Source organism: Urocitellus parryii, chromosome 11 (genome assembly GCF_045843805.1).
Source record: "Urocitellus parryii isolate mUroPar1 chromosome 11, mUroPar1.hap1, whole genome shotgun sequence".
Taxonomy (NCBI): Eukaryota; Metazoa; Chordata; class Mammalia; order Rodentia; family Sciuridae; genus Urocitellus; species Urocitellus parryii.
The window spans coordinates 84,295,942-84,316,570 of NC_135541.1; the positions used below are offsets into that span (position 1 = coordinate 84,295,942).

Consider the following 20,629-nt stretch of genomic DNA (forward strand, 5'->3'; position numbering starts at 1 on the left):
ATGATTTCTATTACATATTCCCAAAACAGCTTTTTAAAATATATATATATATATATATTTATTTTTTACTCTTAGTTGGACATAGTACTTTTATTTTATTTATTTATTTTCATGTGGTACTGAGGATCGAACCCAGGGCCTCATACATGCTATGCAAGCACTCTACCACTGAGCCACAAGCCCAGCCCACAGCTTTTGTTTTTTCCCCACTACAACTTAAATACTTTTCTCAAGAACAGACAAACAATTCTGCACTGTGGGCCACAGTGGAAAGAACTCAGGCTTTGGAACATCTATTTACTTCATCAACCTCCCTGACCTTTCTCATCAGCAAAATGGGGATAATCCAAACCACCCCTATAGGGTTGTTTAATTATTAGAGATAATGTGTGTTTGGTATCTGACCTGTATGTGCTCAATAGTTGCAACAGTGATTGCTGAGGCAGTATCTGATGACTGAGAACACTGGTTTTGAAGTGAAATTGACTCACTGTTACATTCTGGCTCCTTGGTAGTATTAGCTATGTGAATTTAGACTAGTTACTTTATATCTACAAGTCTGAGAACAGCTCTTTATCTCACATGGTTAAATGAGATGATATATAAATACTTATGGGCTTCATTATACTCTCCATTTGCTCACTAACTGTGCAATAGTTTGGATCTGGAATGTCCCCCCAAGGCCCATGTCTTAAAAGATGTGGTCCTCGGTTTTGGAAGATGGTGGAAACTTTGAAGTGGGGCTTAGTGGGAGGTCTTCCAATTGTTGGAGATGTGCCTAAGGGGGGACTGTGGAGCTTGGTTTCTTTCTTTCAATTCACAGCCATGAGGTGAATGGATTTCCCCTACTGCACACCTACCATGACATACTATGCTGCAACAGGCCCAAAAAACTGGGGCCAATTGGTCATGGCCTGGAAACTCTGAAACTGAGACCAAATAACCTTTCCACTTTTTAAGTTGATCATCTCAGGCAATACAGATTGGCAAAGGGAATACAAATGGTTTGCCTTCTTCCCTCTAAGCAGTACAATTCTGTGGTTCTCCCAATCTTTCTTGGATCAGAGCCTATCCTTGCTACTACGTCCCATTTCTCCTTTTCCCTTTCCCATCCTGCTTCTCTCATTCCCTTCATAGATTTTTATTCTTTTAATACATGAATCACAGACATCCAAATTCCTACTTCAAGTTGTATTTCTAGGTCACCTGACATAAGATACTGTTATGTATAAATGCTCTGTTATTAGGCTATAAGAAAGAATAAAAACACACTGCTCAATGTTAAGTAATAAATTCATAATCCCTTCTTACCTTTCTCAAGTGCTGTTTTGCCACTAAGACTTTTTTATTTTATTTTTTTTAATATTTATTTTTTAGTTGTAGTTGGACACAATACATTTATTTATTTATTTTTTAATGTGGTGCTGAGGATCAAACCAGGGCCTTGCACATGCTAGGCAAGCACTCTACTGCTGAGCCACAATCCCAGCCCCAACTAAGACTTTTTTTAATATATTTTATTTTAGCTGTGGATGGACCTTTATTTTTTTATGCATTTATTTATATGTGGTGCTGAGAATTGAATCCAGTGTCTTACATATGTGAGGCAAGCGCTCTACCACTGAGCCACAACCCCAGCCACTACCAGTTTTTTTTTTAATATTTATTTTTTAGTTATAGTTGGACACAATACCTTTATTTCACTTATTTATTTTTTTTGTGGTGCTGAGGATTGAACCCAGGGCCTCATGCGTGCAAGGCGAGCGCCGTACTGCTGAACCACAATCCCAGCCCCCTATCACTTTTTAATAACAGACATCTTTTTTTTTTTTTTTTTGGTATTAGGGACTTAACCCAGGGGCTCTTAACCACTGAGCCACACACACCTTTTTATATTTTATTTTTATTTTGAGACAGGATCTCACTAAGTTGCTTAGGTCCTCACTAAGTTGCTAAAGCTGGCCTTGAACACATAATCCTCCTGCCTTTGCCTCCCAAGCAGCTGAGATTACAGGTATTCACCACCACACCCTGCCATTTTCATCTTTTGTTAATCCTAACATAAGCCATTTCATCCTGCATAGTTGGCAACTTTTTCAGAGATACAAATGTATACATTTGTGCAGTTTCAGACTTAGATATTAAGAGAACTCACATTGTTTTCCATTGCCAGGCGGCGAACTGCAGGGGTTGCCAGTGTTTTCTGGCCCTTTATCTCCTGGTGTATGTGTTCATCGTGGGACACAGCAGGAGTTTCAACAACATCTTCTTCTGAATCTGGAAACAAGAAAATTTTTTTACAAAGCTTAGTGGCCTCTAATATCTAAAACTCCAAGTTCATAGTCAAAATGCATAATAGTGGTTATAGTTGGGCTACTTTAGAGTGGGAAAACATGCAACTACATCAATGGTAGGCATAGAATGGGAGGTAGGTACCAATACCTGGTATTGTTTAAGTTATAATTACAGGAACTCCAATACTAACTTGGATGATACATATTTGCTGAAATAAGGGAAATGTATAAATATCCAAATGTATCATATAACAGAGTTATTCTATATTTTTTCAAAACATCTAGTAATTCACTGCTATTCACCTTCCTGGAAAATATTTTGTGATAATATAATACTATAATACTGCCTTTTAGAATAACATGGGTATATATGAGAAGTAACTCATATTATTGTAATAGTCATGTAGTTGTTAGAGTAAAGCTCTAATTAATAAAATAGGGCCTTACTACACAGCACTTCAAATAATTTCCATAGTGTTTTTACACATATTTTATTCTTTGATTATCACAAAAATGCTAAGAAGATTAATCTCAGGGAAGAGATTGAGAGGTTTCTCAATAAACAGGGAAGATTTCTCAATTTTACCAATGTAGAAGAGACTAAGAATGGCATTGAAACTAATCTGAAATAATTTCATCACTTTGTTGGGTTGATGAAATTTTAGTGGTTTTAGCATTGCATTCTAATATTTAGATTTCATCTCTTTTTTGTACTTGGGATTGATTCTGGGATACTTTACCATTGAATATTACATCCCTTTTCCCTTAAAAAAATTTTTTTTTCATTTGAGTCAGGGTCTTGGGATAGGGTCTTGCTTGAAGGTTGCTGAAGGTCTTGCTAAATGGTTGAGGCTGGCCTCAAACTTATAATCATCCTGCCTCAGTTTCCCAAGTCACTGGGATTATAGGCATGTGCCACGATGTCCAGTAAATTGGGTTCATTTCTTTATCCTGGGCTGCCTCACATGAAATGATAAAACAAAATAGTAGGAGCAAAATATTTTACAAATTGCAAAATGATTCTGAAAAAGGTGATGATGATGATGATTATATAGGCTACACTATAACTTGGATATTGCTCCCAGACTTTTGAACTATACTACTAAAATATCTTTATCTTAGCACTTGCTGATGGAATGCTGGCTTAGGAATCCCACCACAGAACTTATTACTCCCCAGGCTCTGATATCAAAGTGATTTTCAGCCAGGTATGGTGGTGCACACCTATAATCACAGCTACTTGGAAGACTGAGGCAGGAGGATTGCTTGAGACACAAGTTCTATACCAGCTTGAGCAACAAAGCAAGACCCCATCTCAAAAAAAGGGGGGGAGACTATTTCATAGATGATATAACTTTTGTTTTGTGACCTTCTGCAGGAAACCATCCGTGAAATACAAGAGGACCTTCTCTTGGCATGAAAGCCAGGAAGGGACAGGCCTGGCATCGGGAACTTCCCATGGCTCTTGGGGGACGACAGATCACCCAATGCATGTGATCTTCCCCTCTGCTCTGCTAGAAAGGTTCCTCATAGTAATGCTGAAGATGGACATAACCTGTTAGGAACTGAACAACCCACATTTAACCTTTTTTGGAAAAAAACATTCTATAGAATCTCTTTGATGTCTCCAAATATAAATGAAGCAGGCATGGGCTCCATTTTGTCAGAAGGTGGATCGTCTGTCAGCTTGCCCCTCCTGTCCCCACTTTCTGTGTTCTGTGGGGTTTTTGCCGCTCTATTTCCAGCCAGGTGTGGTGGTGCACACCTATAATCACTGCTACTTAAAAGGCTGAGGCAGGAGGATTGCTTGAGACACAAGTTCTACACCAGCTTTTCTTTCTCAGCCAGCCCATTCCACCGAGGGGAACCCCATTCCCACCACCGCTTGGGAGGTGGGCGGGAATCTTCTGAGGTAGGGAGTTACCTACCAGTGGGACTACCTATTGTTTCAGTTTTCCACTATAACATTATTTTAATGAATTACCTTTTGGAATAATATTCCCTGCTTATAAGTTCCACAGGTGCTGATGCTATGGAATGCTGAGCTCTTTACTTTCACTCTGGTTTTACTTCTTTTTTGTTTTCTCTCTTCTAAAGAAGTCTGGGTTTTAAAAGAATGCTTGTACATATGAGTGCTACTATTGTTGGGGTGTGCTTTAAGTCTCCCCCAAGAGTCTGTAATAGGAAGCTGGCAGTATTATGAGATACTGTAGAAACTTTAAGAGGTTTAAGAGGCTGTGGATGAAGCACAGTAGTAGAGTACCTCCTTAGCATTTGTGAAGCCCTAGGTTTAAACCCAAGCACCATACACAAAAAAAGAGGTGGGCACTCCGGTCATTGGGGGCATGATCTTGGAGGGTAGTTCCTGTGCAATCTTTGAGTTCTCTCTGCTCATGGTTTGAAATATGCCAATTCGCTCCTAGACACACTCTGTTGTGATGGGCTGCCATCTGTGACCCTCACCAGAGGCTAAACCAATGGGGATGCCCAATCTTGGACTTTAACCCTATAAAACTTTAAGTAAACTTCCTTTCCTTTAAAAACTGCCCATATCAGGTATTTTGTTATCATAATGAAAACTAATACAAGCTATCCCATTATGTTAATCTTTGTATACTCCAATTTTTGTTCTTAGTGACTAGTGTTTAGGACTTGAATCTTTAATTCTTGAGAGTTTTTCTGTTTTTTGAACACTAAGATTTTCAGAAGGCAGGCTAATAAATGAAATTTTACTATTCATGATATCAAAAGAAAATCATGCATCACTAAGAACCTTTTCTATTTTCTTAATTTTGTCTCTCAAACACCCAACCCAGATCCTGTAAGTTGGTAAAACTATAAGTTGTTCCAATGACAAAAAGACAGCAGTAATCAATTTGGTAAAAGAGATGAACATAGTTACAGTACCTTTTAAAGCTTCTGTTTCTATGTCCACTAATGGCTTCCCCACATAGGCAATATCATCTAGATTATAATAGAGTTTTTTAATGACTCCATCATAACGACTAGTAATAGTAACAGAAGCTTTATCACTTTGAACTTCACAGATGCTATCAAACTGAGACACTGTATCTCCTTCTTTAACAAACCTAAAAGAAAAAGACATGAGATACTTTTACATGGACAATCCTAATTAGAGATCATCCTAACAATTAAATGCCATGCCACACTGCATCAGTATCCATTTGGCCTAGCAGTTATTCCCAGACAGTGCACCAAGGAATGTTTCAGAGAAGATGATGCTAGCTTCCAGAGTCTCTTGGATATACCTCCAAGAAATATTAGTTTCTAATATTTAACCACTTATGGATCTATAACCCATAAATCCATAGTATAATTAAACTTCCAGATTTTCTACCTGACCCAGTTCTTGGGAAAAAAAGTTTAAAAATGTATTTTTAAAGTGAAATTTTCTCTTTACTATGTTATAAGCATTCTAATCTTAAAAATCTAAAACCTGAAATATTGTAAGAGTTGACATGTTGCTTAAAAATTTTCAAATTTTGGATCCTTTTGGATTTTGGACTTTCAGATCAAGGGTGTAAAGTCTATACAAATATTCTAATACATAAAAAACTCAAAAGTCTGAATTAATTTTGGTCTCAAGCATTTAGGATAATGGATACTAAACTTGTTAGTCTTTTTAAAACTTTAAGGAATGCTTATTATTTCTAGAACTAAGTAAACAAATTGTCTTCAATTAGTTTTGTGAAATAACTAGTCAATTAATTATTTTTTAATTTTTTAATTTGTTTTAATTAGTTATACATGACAGTAGAATGCATTTATGCACTTTGATATATCATACATAGATGGGATATAATTTCTTATTTTTCTGAGGGTACATGTTGTAGAATCACATTGGTCATGCAGTCACATATATACATAAAGTAATAATGTCTGTTTCGTTCTCCTATCCTTTGAATCTCCACATCCCCTTCCCTCCCCTCCCTTCACTGCCCTCTACCTAATCTATGGTAACACTATTCTTCTCTAGTGCCCCGCCCCCCTTATTGTGAATTAGCATCCGCATATTACAGAAAACATTCAGTCTTTGGTTTTGAGGGGGATTGGCTTATTTTACTTAGCATGATACTCTCAAACTCCATCCATTTACTGGCAAATGCCATAACTTCATTCTTCTTTAAAGCTGAATAATATTTGCTGTGCCCCTCCCCTGACTCAGGCAATGGCAAGGCCCTACTGAGGTGGATGGCCCAAGGTGTCCATCCTCTGGAGGAGCGCAGTATGTTTCTGGGAATGGGCTGGTTTGTTTTTGTATTCCTTTAATAAGTATAGTTGCGATTTCTCATATGACCATTAAGTATGAAGGAAAAAACATGACTTTCCCAATTAATGCAACTACTTCTAAAGAATAGATCTGTTTGCTCTAAATGCAATGATTCAGCTGTGGAACATAAATTGTTAATGTCTAATGAAAAACTCCCTGTATTCCTGTCAAGGAAGTTTTTGAGAAATTAAATTAAAATCTAGAGAAGAATTAATGTTAAGAAGACAGATTAGTGCTTAGTACTGGCCAACTTGTTCTTGTTCCTGTGCACAATAGTTTGTGTTCTTACTCTTGTTTGATTAAAATTAATAACAAGTTAACCACTTGCCGTAACCATGGCACCAGTTCCAGTCAGTAAGTCAAGAAAGAATAGTCAAGGTATAGGCCAATAGTTTGGGACATTTCTAACTATTATTAAAACTAAGCAGAAACAGCTCAAAGCAAAATGCGAACTGAAAATACAAATGCTTGCTTATGCCTAAGCCAAGAGACATTCTTCTTATCTAATTGTAGCTAGGTAATATTTTGTTTCTTTGAATAAAATTCCTGTTTTGTAACCACAAAGTACTGTGAGCCTGCCAAAATGAAAAGTATATATGGTCAACTTCACAAGTAAAGATTGAGATTCAGCACCTTCACTTTGGTGTCTGTGTTGTTTCTCCACCCCCCTTTCGCTGACTCCTCACCATCCGTTCGTCTCCTGAGACCCCCTGTTGGAGCTGGACTCCGACAAATATTCTATTGAAATATATATGCCACATTTTCTTTATCCATTCATCTGTTAAAGGACACCTAGGTTGGTTCCATATTTTAGCTATTGTGAATTGAGCTGCTATAAACATAGACATAGCTGCATTACTGTAGTATGATGATTGTAAGTCCTTTAGGTAAAAACCCAGGAGTGGGACAGCTAGGTCAAATGGCAATTAATTAATTTTTGAGACAGGAGGCTCACTATGGCTGGGCACAGTGTCACACGCCTGTAATCCCAGCGGCTCAGGAAGCTGAGGCAGGAGGATGGCAAGTTCAAAGCCAGCCTCAGCAAAAGCTAGGAGCTAAGCAATTCAGTAAGCCCCTGTCTTCAAATAAAATATAAACTAGGCTGGGGATGTGGCTCAGTGGTTGACTGACACTGAGTTCAATCCCAGGTATCCGCGCCAGAAACAAAAATGTCTCACTATGTTGCCCATGCTGGGCTCCAACTCATGATTCTCTAGCTCAACCATGCCTGGCTTAGTTTTTGCATTTCAGGTATGACTTTTCTCAGTTTTCCTTTCTACAACTATTTTAGCTTGTCCTTGTACACCAGTCTATTTTTCATTTTTCATATGCTTTACAATGTTCATTACATGTTCTTAGCAAGCAGAACAAGGAGAATGGGTCCCAGCCTGAAATGCTACATGTATATTCTAATACTACTCTTGATGTGTCTGGCTCATTTCTGGCTACCATCAATTCTTCAAAATAATAATTAATCCATTCTTAATGCCTGCCTTTGTGTCTTAATCAGTTTTCAGTCCTTTGCTAAAACATCAATCATGACATAAACACTAATTTTAAAAGCACATATAGGGCCTGGGGTTGTAGCTCAGTGGTAAAGCACTTGCCTCATATGTGTGAGGCCTTAGGTTCAATCCTCAGCACCACATAAAAATAAACAAATAAAAAGATACTGTGTTCATCAACAATTAACTACTATTATTTTCATTATTTTATTATTAAATAAATAAATAAACTGGAAAAAAGCACATACAGATAATTTTTATTTCCAGAATGGCAGAGTAACAACCTCCAAAAATCTGTTCCTCCAAGTAAACAACAAGTACACTGACAAAAATCTTTCATCTTTAAAAATTAACTTTTTAAAATTTTGGTAATTAAAAAAAAGCTTACAAAAGCTGAGAAATACTTATTTAAGAAAAATGACTGATTCTCATTAAAAATAGTGAGTTCTATGGCATTCAAACTTGCCCTATTCTTATCCTCCTTTCCCTATATCATTGGTAGCCTTAAAAATCAGCAACTTCACAGACGAGGTTTGGAGCTCCATAAAAAATCATACCTCCAAAACACTGTCACTATTTGACTTGTCTGGCAGCTAACTGAAAATGTTGCACTCACACAATTCAAGAGTTCCCTTTGCTGAGAAAAAAAGTCTATCCTCAGAGTGTTTGCTGAAAACCATCAGCAAAGGTTGTTTAAAATCTCAGCAGGTTAACGGAATGATAGAAACTGGGACCAAAGATTGGCCAGAAATCTCACAAGGAAGTCGACCTGGGGAATGAGATGTCCAAAGGAGGCTTTGTAAAGCTCTGACATATTCAAAGGGATCTGGAGCCATGAAATGTGTAGGGCAGTGTGCATGATTAACAGACCAGAGAGAACACCTCAGGTTGACCATGAGGCCCTGTGCAAGCAAGAAATAAAGGCTAAGAAAATGTTGTAAAATGCTACAGGCCAAGCAAGTACAACCTGCATAAAGAACTCCTTGGCAAAGGGATGAAGACTTACTGCTTCTAGATACTTAAGCAAGTCACTTTCTAATGATTAGTAATCCACCAAGTTAACTGAGTACAGATTTCAGTGGCCACACATGAAAGGGAATACAGACTTTATAAAATCAGTCTAGGAAAGTCACTAAGCAGAGAGCAGTCTCCCAGCCCTGCCCCATCCCACTAAAGCAAAAGTCTGGGGAGGTGGGATCTGCCACAATACTGTATCTAAAATATCCAGTTTTCAATCAAAAAATTATGAGACATGCAAAGAAACAAAAAAGTATGGCCCTATACACAGGAAAACAAAAAATGTGGTCAATAGAAATCATCCTTGAGGAAGCAGATATTGGACTTACAGGGCAAGACTTTAAATCATCAAATAAAAGTTAAATCAATCATTAAAAATATATTCAAAGAACTAAAAGAAATCATGTCTAAAAAATTAGACGGAAGAATGAGAAAATGATTTCTCACCAAGTAGAGAATATCAATAATGTGATTGAAATATATACATGAAAAAAACACACCAAATTCTGGAGTTGAAGATTACAATGAATAAAATGAAACTTCACCAGTAGGGCTCAACAATAGATTCTTGTCAGCAGAAGAAAAAACTGGCTAATTTGAAGAAAGGTCAAATGAAAATTTCCATCTGAGGAATGAAAAGAAAAAAGAAGGAAGAAAAATGAACAAAACCTCAGAGACTTATGAGACACAATCATCAAGTATGTTAACATATACATTGGCATTTCAGGAGAAAAGAGACAAAGGGGCGGAATAAACATTTTTAGAAATAGCAGCCAAAAATATCCCAGATTTGAAGAAAAACATTAATGTACACATGTAAAAAGCTTAACAAACTCCAAGAAGAATAAGTTCAAGGACAGCTACACCTAGATACATCATAATCAAACTACTAAAACAGAGTATGTTGAAAACAACATAAGAAAAACCACATACATGTATAAGGAATTATCCAATTCAAGAAAGCTCTTAATATTTCTTTAAGAATTTCTTAAAAACAAATCAAATAATTTCTCATTTAAAGAACTATTACATTTTCATTAGGAATTAAATGACTTCCTTTTCCAAGAGCCTTGAACTCTATACTAAACATATGAATTTAAAGAAATAATAAGTGATAGAAATTTAGAAATAAAAAAAATTTTTTTTTTCATCTAGAAAGAGTAGTCCTGGTTCTGAAAATAAAGTATCAAAATGTAAATGGAGAGGGGCCTTTTCAAGATGGTGGAATAGAGGAAGTTGCTTTCCTGGCTGCTCCATGGAGTGAAACCAAGAAAGCACAGAGGCAGCTTCTCAGCAAGGTGGGTGAACAAACAAAGTGGGGGGACTTTACTGGAATTTAAAATTATAGGTTCAAAGCAGAATGAGGACTCAGGAGGTTGGATATGATAAAATAAGGAAGAAATCCCCAGTGGCACAGCCATTGCCACAGCCTGGCTAGAAGCACAAGCCAGAGAGGTCCTCCGTGAGCATGTTGTAAGAGGCTGGGGGTGGACAGAGGCTGGTATGGAGGAATCAGCAGAAGCAGGTTGATTGGCTGCAGCCAGGTTCAGAGGGGAAAACTTTCGCTACAATTAATCAATCCCCCTGAATGCGGAGTTCAGAAAGTTTTAGAACTTTATACCCAGTGTGTAGCGGGAGGGGCTCAGAGGTTCACAAGCTAGAGAAGTCCATATAACAGAGGTTTTTTTTCCTACTCTTCTAGGCTCCCAACTCAGGCCAGGTTTTACAAAAATAACCCCCAAGGATGCTCTCTATAAAAATCAGTGCCTGGGAAAGAGTTTTTTCAAGGACCTAACTTTGAAATGCAAACACCTCTGAGAAAGCCTTGGGTTAAACTTTCTTGTCACACTATTGCCTATAGGAATTCAGACTACAGGATTACTTCTCTCTCTCTCTGGCAATTCAGAGGGTGGAGCATCAGGCTCCAGAGGACCTCACTGAAAACTGCTGAAGAGAGAAACTGAGAATATTATGAACTTCAACGAAAAGAATTTTTGACTTTTTATCATGATCTTTTTCTCTGTTTAATTGTGACCTTAATGGTACATGGATTCTTATATGTATTCATATTTGTCTTTTTTCTCATTTCTAGCATTTTTGAAGCCAGTTATTTTTCATGGATTAGTTTTTTTGTGAACTAGGATGTTTGATTAGTATTTTAGTTTTGTATTATTTTAGTTTTATTTTTAATTTTTTTAAATTTTTTACTTTTATATATATATATATATTTCGTTCTCCTACCTGTTCCTCTTGATTCTCTTTTCTTCTGTTAACAGTCAATCTCTATTGTTCTTTGTCTTTTAATTTTTTTACTTCTTGTCTTCTCCTCCCTTAGAATCATCACATTCTATATCATTTCTGTTCTCTCCCTAGCCACCATTTGAAATTATAAACCCTTTTGCAAACTTGCTATTTTCATTGTTGGCAATAACTGATCATATCAGTTCTAAACAGAAATCACAATAAATATTGTGATAATTAACATTGTAGATGTCACAGTAGGAACTATTTGGTTTAATACTGTATATTGCTTGCATTGGTTGTTTTTATTATTTGTCTCCCCCTAAACAGTAAGGTACTGGAAACCTTCAGGGACACAATAAGTACATAGGGTAGAAACTACTGACTCAGATTCATTCTGTTAGATGGGCAGACACACAAACAACATGAAAAAGCAAGGGGACAGATTGCCCCAAACAAATCAAGATTCTCCAATACAAAATCCACTGACACCACTGTGTGGAAGAAATGTCAGAGAAGGAGTTTAGAATGTACATAGTTAAACTGATCTGTGAAGTAAAGGACAGTATAAAAAATGAAATCAGAGAGAAAACATAGGAAGTGAAAGATCACTTCAACAAAGAGGCATATTCTGGGGGTGGGGGGTGGGGAACAAGCAGAAATCCTTGAAATGAAGTAAACAATAAACCAAATTAAAAATTAAATAGAGCCAGGCACTGGTGGCACACACCTGTAATCCCAGCAGTCTGGGAGGCTGAGCCAGGAGAATCAAGTTCAAATACAGCCTCAGCAAAGGAGAGGCACTAAGCAACTCAGTGAGACCTTGTCTCTAAATAAAATACAAAATAGGGTTGGGGATGTAGTTCAATGGTTGATTTTCCCTGAGTTCAATCTCTGGTACAAAAAAAAAAAAAAAATTCAATAGAAAGAATCACCAACAGACTAGATCACTTGGAAGATATAACCTCAGGCAATGAAGACAAAATACATAATTTTGAAAATAGAGTTGATCATGGAGAGAAGATGTTAAGAAACCATAAACAGAACCTCCAAGAACTATGGGATAACATGAAAAGATCAAATTCAATATTTATTGGGATAGATGAAGGTTTAGAGATACAAACCAAAGGAATGCACAATCTTCAATGAAATAATATCAGAAAATTTTCCAAACTTAAAAAAAATGAAATGGAAAAATAAATATAAGAGGCTTAGAGGACCACAAATGTACAAAATTACAACAGACCCATACCAAGGTACTTTATAATGGAAATGCCTTACATACAAAATAAGGATAGAATTTTAAAGGCTGCAAGAGAAATATATCAGATTACGTATAGAGGGAAAACAATTCAGACCTCAGCTAATTTCTCAACCTAGACCCTCAATGCTAGGAGGTCCTGGAATAACATTACCAAGCTCTGAAAGAAAATAGATGCCAACCAAGAATCCAATACTCAGAAAAGTTAAGCTTTACATTTGAAGATGAAATAGAAACCTTCCCCTGTAATCCAAGCAGCTCGGGAAGCTGAGGCGGGAGGGTTGCAAGTTCAAAGTCAGCCTCAGCAAAAGTAGGCACTAGGCAGCTCAGTGAGACCCTGTCTCTAAGTCAAATACATAATAGGGCTGAGGATGTGGCTCAGTGGTTGAGTACCCCTGAGTTCAATTCCTGGTACCCACCTCCCAAACCTTCCTGTGTATAATCCTTTGCAGATTTGAAAGGATATAATTTTAACCATTGCATCCTTTGTTCCTTTCAATGACTGCTCTGAGTAGGCACAGCCAGTACTGTTACTCTCATTTTATGGTCAGACAGGGACTCAGAACAAGTGAGTCACAGGTAAGACAGCTAAGGGGTTTCAAAGTCAGGCTTTTTTCATTTCGAGTTTGTTGCTCATCTCACAATCTCATGATACCACTAAAGACATAACCATAAGAATTGTTTCTATTATTATAATTCTGTTCTAAGTCACAAAGCAGCAATGCTAAGAAGTACAGGAAAAGAAGTTCAGGTGGCTGAATCAGATCCTTAAAAAGTTTCTTTAACAGTGTAAAACTATAGTGTGGGAAAAATCTATTTATTCATCCTAACTGCTATTTCTAAAAACCTTTAAAACATTTAGTTCAGTACCCAGAGGTGGTATGATTTTTTTTTTTAGTGTTTTGTTTTGTTTGGTGCTAGGCCTTATGCATGCTAAGCACATGTTCTATCACTGAGCTACCCCCACCTGCCTACCACCCTCCTCCTAACATTCCTGGGTGTTTCTTTTCCAGAGGGTCAAAAAAGAAAAAGAATAGAGGGTGATTAAGATAGTCAACAATTTTTTACTAGTTTGTTTGTTTTTTTAGTTGTTGATGGATCTTTATTTTTTATTTATTTATATGCCATGCTGCAAATCAAACCTGGTGCCTCACATGCTAGGCAAGCACTCTATCACTGAGCAACAACACCAGCCCCCAGGTTTTTTTTTTTTTTTTTTTTTTTTACCTTTTTTAAAGGGATTTTTCTTTAAATAAGACTTTTAGCAAAATATTTTAATCTTTTCTAAACATATAGAGAAATTGTGTTAGGTAATGTTGAGCATTCATACTACAGTCATTTTCAGTATGGTTAAGAAAACGTCAACTACAAGATGATGTTTTAAAATAGTTTAGATGGAAATTATAAGTTCATACATATAAATACTTTTATTTATTCACTTAACTTGGGTGTACTGCAGATTGAAACTAGGAGTACTCTACCACTGAGCCATATCTCCAAACCTTTTCATTTTTTATTTTGAGACAGGTTTTCACTAAGTTGCACAGGCTACCTTGAACTCTTGATCCTCCTGCCTCAGCCTCCCAGGTAGCTGGAATTACAAGTATTTGTCACCATGCTTGGCCACATTAAATGCTTTTAAAAACATATGGGGGGGCTGAGGTTGTAGCTCAGTGGCAGAGTGCTTGCCTTGCCCATGTGAGGCACTGGGTTCAATCCTTAGCACCACATAAAAATAAAATAAACAAAATAAAATATTATGTCCATCTATAGCTAAAAAAAAATTTAAAAACAAACAAGCCAACAAACATATGGTCCTGGGCTGGGGTTGTAGCTCATGGTAGAACCCTTGCCTAGAACATATGAGGCACTGGGTTCAATCCTCAGCACCACATAAAGATAAATAAACAAAATAAAGATATTGTGTCCATGTATAACTAAAAAACAAATAAACCTACAGTCCTAGACTGGGGATGTAGCTCAGTGGTAGAGTACTTCCTACAATGAGGGAGTCCCTGGGTTCAATCTCCAGCATTGCCAAAAAAAAAGAAAAAAATCCAAAAGAAGACCATGTGGTCTTATATTAATTTAGAAGTTAATTCCTCTTAGTTGGGCACAGTGGCACACACCTATAATCCTAGTGGCTCAGGGGGCTGAGGCAAGAGGATTGCAAGTTCAAAGCCAGTCTTAGTAATTTATCGACCCCCTAAGCAACTTAGCAAGATAGTAATCTCCTTATTTCAAAAAAAAAGGAAAAAGAAAAATAAAGAAAAAAAGTTTGGAGATGTGCCAAAGTGCCCAGTGCCCTCCCTCAAAAAGGTAAATTCCTCTTTCTTAACTACAGTAAGAGAAGGACAGCAAAAGGAGTTTTTAAAAGGCAGGGAATACCTTCCACACACACATACAAAATGAAGGAATAATTGCTCGGTGTGGTGATGCACACCTGTAATCCCAGCAACTCAGTAGTCTGAGACAGGAAACTGCCAAATTCAAAGCCAGCCTCATCAACTTGGTGAGACCCTGTCTCGAAACACAAAATAAAAAGGCCTGGGGACATTGCTCAGTGGTTAAGTGCCCCTCTTCCAATCCCTGGAAACTCCCCACCCTGCCCCAAAGAGGAAATAATCATTAATTAATCACAACAAATAAAATGTCTTGATGTATGATAAATTCTGTCACCAGTATATTGTCAACACAAAGTAACTCTACTTTATTAATTTTTAAAAAAATTTTTCCAAATTATACATGAACATAGTATCTTTATTTTGTTTATTCATTTTTATGTGGTGCTGAGGATTGAACCCAGTGCCTCACATGTGCAAGGCAAGCACTCTGTCACTGAGTCACAATTCCAGCCCATCTACCTTATTAATTTTTTAAAAAGGCATTATAGGTTATATAAAGAAGTTTCTCAGTTTAAATTGATTCCTACTTATTTGTACTCAAATGAGTTTTACCATTTACTTGAATGTTCTTTCAGATTAACTTACCATTCTTTAACAGTTACTTCTCTAATCCCTTCTCCAATATCTGAAAGTTTGAACTGAACAACTTGTCCATGTAGAGCTTTAAAGAAAAAAGAAATAATCTCATTAAATGTGTACTTATTACCCATAAATGCTTTTACATCTAAAATTAGAAAATATCCTCAGAGGCAGAAACTATTCCATCTTACAGACAGAAAAACATCATTTTATAATTTTTAAAAGCATGAATCATTATTCACAATCATTAAGATTAATCTAAGATACCCATAACACAGAATCCTGACGCTGCCACAGAACCCAAATTTTTCCAAATTTCAAAATAATGTTCTTTTACAGGGCTATAGAAGTCCTACTAACAAATCAGAGAGTTTTTAAAAATTTGTTTTGTTTTGTTTTGTAATAGGGAATAAAATCAGGAGTGTTTAACCACTATATTCCCAATCTTTTTTATTTAAGACAGGATCTTGCTAAGTTATTTAGGACTTCATTAATTTGCTGAGGCTGGCTATGAAATTGCAATCCTCCTACCTCAGCCTATAATCATTGGCATTACAGACATGCACCACCATGCCTAGCCAAATTAATAAGATTATGAAACGATAATAATGAATAGACAATGGAACAGATACAAAGAGAGACTCAGCTGGATCTCCTTGTTTTATGTTATGCAGCTACAATAACCACTAGTGGCCTACTCTCAGATCTCTTTTGACTTCATGTAACTATGCTCAGTCTTTATGGCTAAAAATCAGGCCCTTCATGGAAAATTCTTACATTTTCAAATCCTGCTGCATCACCTTATTCCCTAAGACTTCTCTTTCCTCTTGACATTTTCTATCCCTTTCTTAATACCCACTCCTGCCCCGCCCCACACACACCTTTTTTAACACTGTGGATTGAATCCAAGGACACTTAACCACTGAGCCACACCCCCATCCCTTTTTTTATTTTGGGACAGAGTTTTACTAACTTGCTTAGTGCCTCACTAAGTTATTGAGGCTGGCTTTGAATGTGGTAATCCTCATGCCTCAGCCTCCTGAGCTGCTGGGATTATAGGTGTGTACTACCATGCCTGGCCTTAAAATACACTTTTGATGTGGAGGTATCTCTTGTTTCCTTTCTAATTTGGGGCCCTCTCACAGTCTGCTGCTTCTTTTAAACAGGTACAGGCATTAAGTATCAAAAACTTTAAAAAATAAATCCACATCTTTCAATCAATAAATAATTCCATATTTAGGACTTTTTCCCCCAAGAAACTAATTAGAAAGGTATACAAAGATTTGAACAGAAGAATAGTTACTATAGAGTTAAAATGAAGAACTGGAAGTCAGTCTTTCAAGAAAATGAAGCGTAAATACACTATGGCACTTCTTATAAAGCAATATATTGTAAGGAACAGCAAGAGCATAGAAATATGATACTGCATGGCATGGTTAGGAAATAACAAACAGTCCTATACAGCTAAAGATGGAGTACATGGCAAGAAATTAGCCCAGACACAGAAACACTTTGTGTGCCCTGCTAAGGGGTTGTAATAAAACTTTATCTTAAAGGTCATTAGGATTCAGTAGTAATTCATACAGTCATAACTTCTTTGTAATTGCTCATGTTAAGAGGTAGAGTCTTTTTTGCCACTTCTTAAATCTATGTTGGCCTCTGACTTATTTTGCCTAATGTAGTGTAGCAGAAATGAAATCATGCAATTTCAGGAGACTAGATCTCATGGGTCCTCACAGCTTCTGCCTTCTCCCTTTTGGAATTATGTCCTAAGGTCCCTGTGCAAGGAAGCTGATGTAGATCACTGGAGACTTTGTGGAGGGAAAATGAGGTGCCCAATAGTCAGGCACATGAGTGTGACCCTCCTGGATCTCACCCCTAGGACTGCTGATCCTCTAGATAAATACAGTCACATTAGTGAAACCAGCAGAGGAACCAACTCAAAGAATCCTGAGGAATAATCAATCACTGTTGCTCTAAGCCACTAAGTTGCAGGGTGGTTTGTTATTCAATAATAATTAACTGATACAGAGTCCCATTTATAATATCAGACCAAACACCTCTGGCAAGAGCATGGTGAGTAGGGTTGGGAGAAAAATAGCAGAGGCAAAATAAGGCAGAGAAAGCAGGAGCTGATATATTTTTCAAAGCTGTCTAAAAGGGAATCATTTAAGAAACAGGAAAGATGTCAAACTGGTAAATTTGATGGGCATGGTGGCACATGCCTGTAATTCCAGAAACCCAGGAGGCTGATGCAGGAAGATTGCAAGTTTGAGGCCAGCCTCAGCAAATCAGCAAGATTCTGTCTCAAAAAATAAAAAGGGCTAGAGCTGGGGTAGTAGCTCAGTGGTAGAGTGTTTGCCTAGCATGTTCGAGGCCCTTGGTTTGATCCTCAGCACCACATTAAAAAAAAAAAAAAAAAAAAAAAAAAGGGCTGGAGATGTAGTTCAGTGGTAGATGAGCATGCCTGGATATAGTCAAGTACCAGAAAAGTCAAAATAAAATTGGTATGCTTGGGTGAGATTTGATGCAAAACAAGGAGTCGGGGTAATTCCAGGTTTCCAACTTAACTATTTATTGAGTTAGGAATGCAGGAATAATAAGAAATTTGTAGAACACTGAATTTGGGGAATTTGAGTTATATATGGGGTCCTGGAATAGAGATCTTCAGCCAGCAAATTGGTGATATGTCTGAGGTACAGATACAGATTCTAAAATGTTCAATGAATACAGGTGAGAGTTGAAGGCATGAGCATAGATGGGGTGTAAGAAGGATGGGTTTCTGTGAAAAACTGAAATTTAAGAGTGAAGCAGAGGAAGAGGACCTGTAAAAGAGAAAGAATATGCAGCTGGGTGTGGTGGCACACACCTGTAGCCTTGGCCACTTGAGAAGTCAAAGCAGAAGTGTAAGTTGAGACCAAGAGTTTGAGATCAGCTACTCAATATAACAAGACCCATCTCAAAAGGAAAAAAGAGAGAGAATGAGTATCAAGAGAAAATAGGTACCAAATTCTTTACATTTTTAAATGTATTTAATCCATCCAAGTATAAGAATCTTTGTTTAGTTTACTGATATGTCCACCTAGAGCAGCCTTGGCACACAGCAGGTGATTAGCAGTACCTGTTGTTGAATAAATGATTTCCCACAACAATACTATGAATTAAATACTTGGATCACTCCCATTTTCCAGATGATGACATTGAGAAAAATTACATAACTTATTATAAGTTACACAGTTAGTAAATGATAAACCAGGAGATATAGCCTGGAATTGGTGGATTGAGGAATGCAAAGCTCAAGATAAGTGTTTAGAGGCTGGAGTAGGAAGCTGGAATTTCTGCTTGAATGACCTCTGTTTTGTCTGGAAGTAATGAAAAAAGATCAACTTAAAACAACAGAAATCTCAGCTGGGTAAGTAGCTCATTAGTAGAGTGTTTGCCTAGTATGTGTGAGTTTCTGGGTTCAACCTCTAGTACTATTAAAAAATATATATGTATGCATATTTTAACAAAAAAAGTGGTGGAGGTAAGGTTTACATGCTTTGTATGTCTTACATGTCTTATATGTCATGGTGTAAGATGACATATAAAAAGCATGGAAGAGTGGGGTCTGCCTGGAATTCTCCTATTTTTAAATTTTTTTAGTTGTTAGTGGATCTTTATTTATTTACATGCGGTGCTGAGACTCAAATCCTGTGCTTCACACATATCAGGCAAGTGCTCTACCACTGAGCTCTGACCCCAGTCTGAATTCCCCTATTTTTCACTACACTAAGGCTCAATTTATCTATCAAAAAGTTTAATTATATAATAAAATATCAGGAATTCTTTGTCAGGGTTATCAATAGAACATCAAAAAACTTCTTGTGCCCTTGCCAAATCTAATATTTAAGTCCTCAATGTCTTTACAGAAGGTAGAAAAAGTTGGGGAAAAGGAAAGTAAATGCCAAAAGCTAGGTAACTTTCTACTTAGGAGTATGTCATGCAGATTTCACCACACCATGACATAACATAGAACAACAGATTAAGTATTTGTCCAAAAAACAATATTACAGTGTGTATAAAAGACACAGGGGCTGGGGATATAGCTCAGTTGATAGAGTGCTTGCCTCACATGCACAAGGACCTGGGTTCAATTCCCGAGACACACACACACACACACACACACACACACACAGATATTAAGATGCCTCTATTAGAAGATAGCTTGATTGAGAAGGTCAATCAATGTCAGTGCTAACTACTGCACTTAGATGAGTCAGATGATAAAGCCTCAATAGTCCCAACCAACCAATTCCCAAATTAGAAAGACACAGCGCATAAAGGGAAGCATGGGGGTGAGGAGAGAAAAAAGAAAATGAAAAGATGTGGGGACAGCCAGGCTAGAAATATGGTCTTAATTCTTTTTTACTATGGTAAAAAAAAAAAAAAAAAAAAAAAAAAAAACAAACTTCAATTACTAAAAAAAGAAAAGTTAAAAAGAAAAAAATACTGGTGAAGTATTTAGCATTATTTTATATATTAGCTACATTGAGGTCATACTTACCAGCAGTTGTTTTCAGCAATTGATGTGGATGACTATACTTGAATGAAGGATAACCGAAGAAACACACATATTTTGGCTTCAAAACATGAACATTACTACATGTTTGAAAATAGCGAACACAAATCTACAAATGAGAAAACAACAACAAAAAAGTGTTTATTAATTATCTTAATGCCTTATCTCTTAAAGTATATACTGAATTTCAATTCTATTTAAAAAAGCAGAACCATCATTATGATTTACATCTAGACAGAAACCAGAAAATTAGCAACAGGGACAATAAAGTTTATGAAAAGTGGTTACTTTCTTTCTTTTATTTTTGGTACTGGGGATTAAATTTAGGGGCACTACTTAACCACTAAGCCATATTCCCCAGCTCTTTTTTGTATTTTATTTAGAGACAGGTTCTCACTGAGTTGCCCTCTCACTAAATTGCTGAGTCTGGCTTTGAACTCTCGATCCTTCTGCCTCAGCCTTCTAAGCTATTGAG

General features: G+C 36.8%; 1 protein-coding gene across 2 annotated transcripts in view; it reads right to left on the bottom strand.

The window, feature by feature from the left end:
- Dbt (dihydrolipoamide branched chain transacylase E2) overlaps positions 1-20,629 on the bottom strand; it is a 44,871-nt gene that overhangs the window by 15,959 nt on the left and 8,283 nt on the right. For both annotated transcript variants that reach the window (XM_077791287.1, XM_026379420.2), the window contains exons 2-5: positions 20,140-20,263; positions 15,600-15,675; positions 5,202-5,383; positions 2,156-2,277 (exon numbers count right to left, since the gene is read on the bottom strand). In XM_077791287.1, the coding sequence (XP_077647413.1) occupies positions 2,156-2,277; positions 5,202-5,383; positions 15,600-15,675; positions 20,140-20,263 (504 nt within the window). The remainder of the gene's footprint in view (positions 1-2,155; positions 2,278-5,201; positions 5,384-15,599; positions 15,676-20,139; positions 20,264-20,629) is intronic.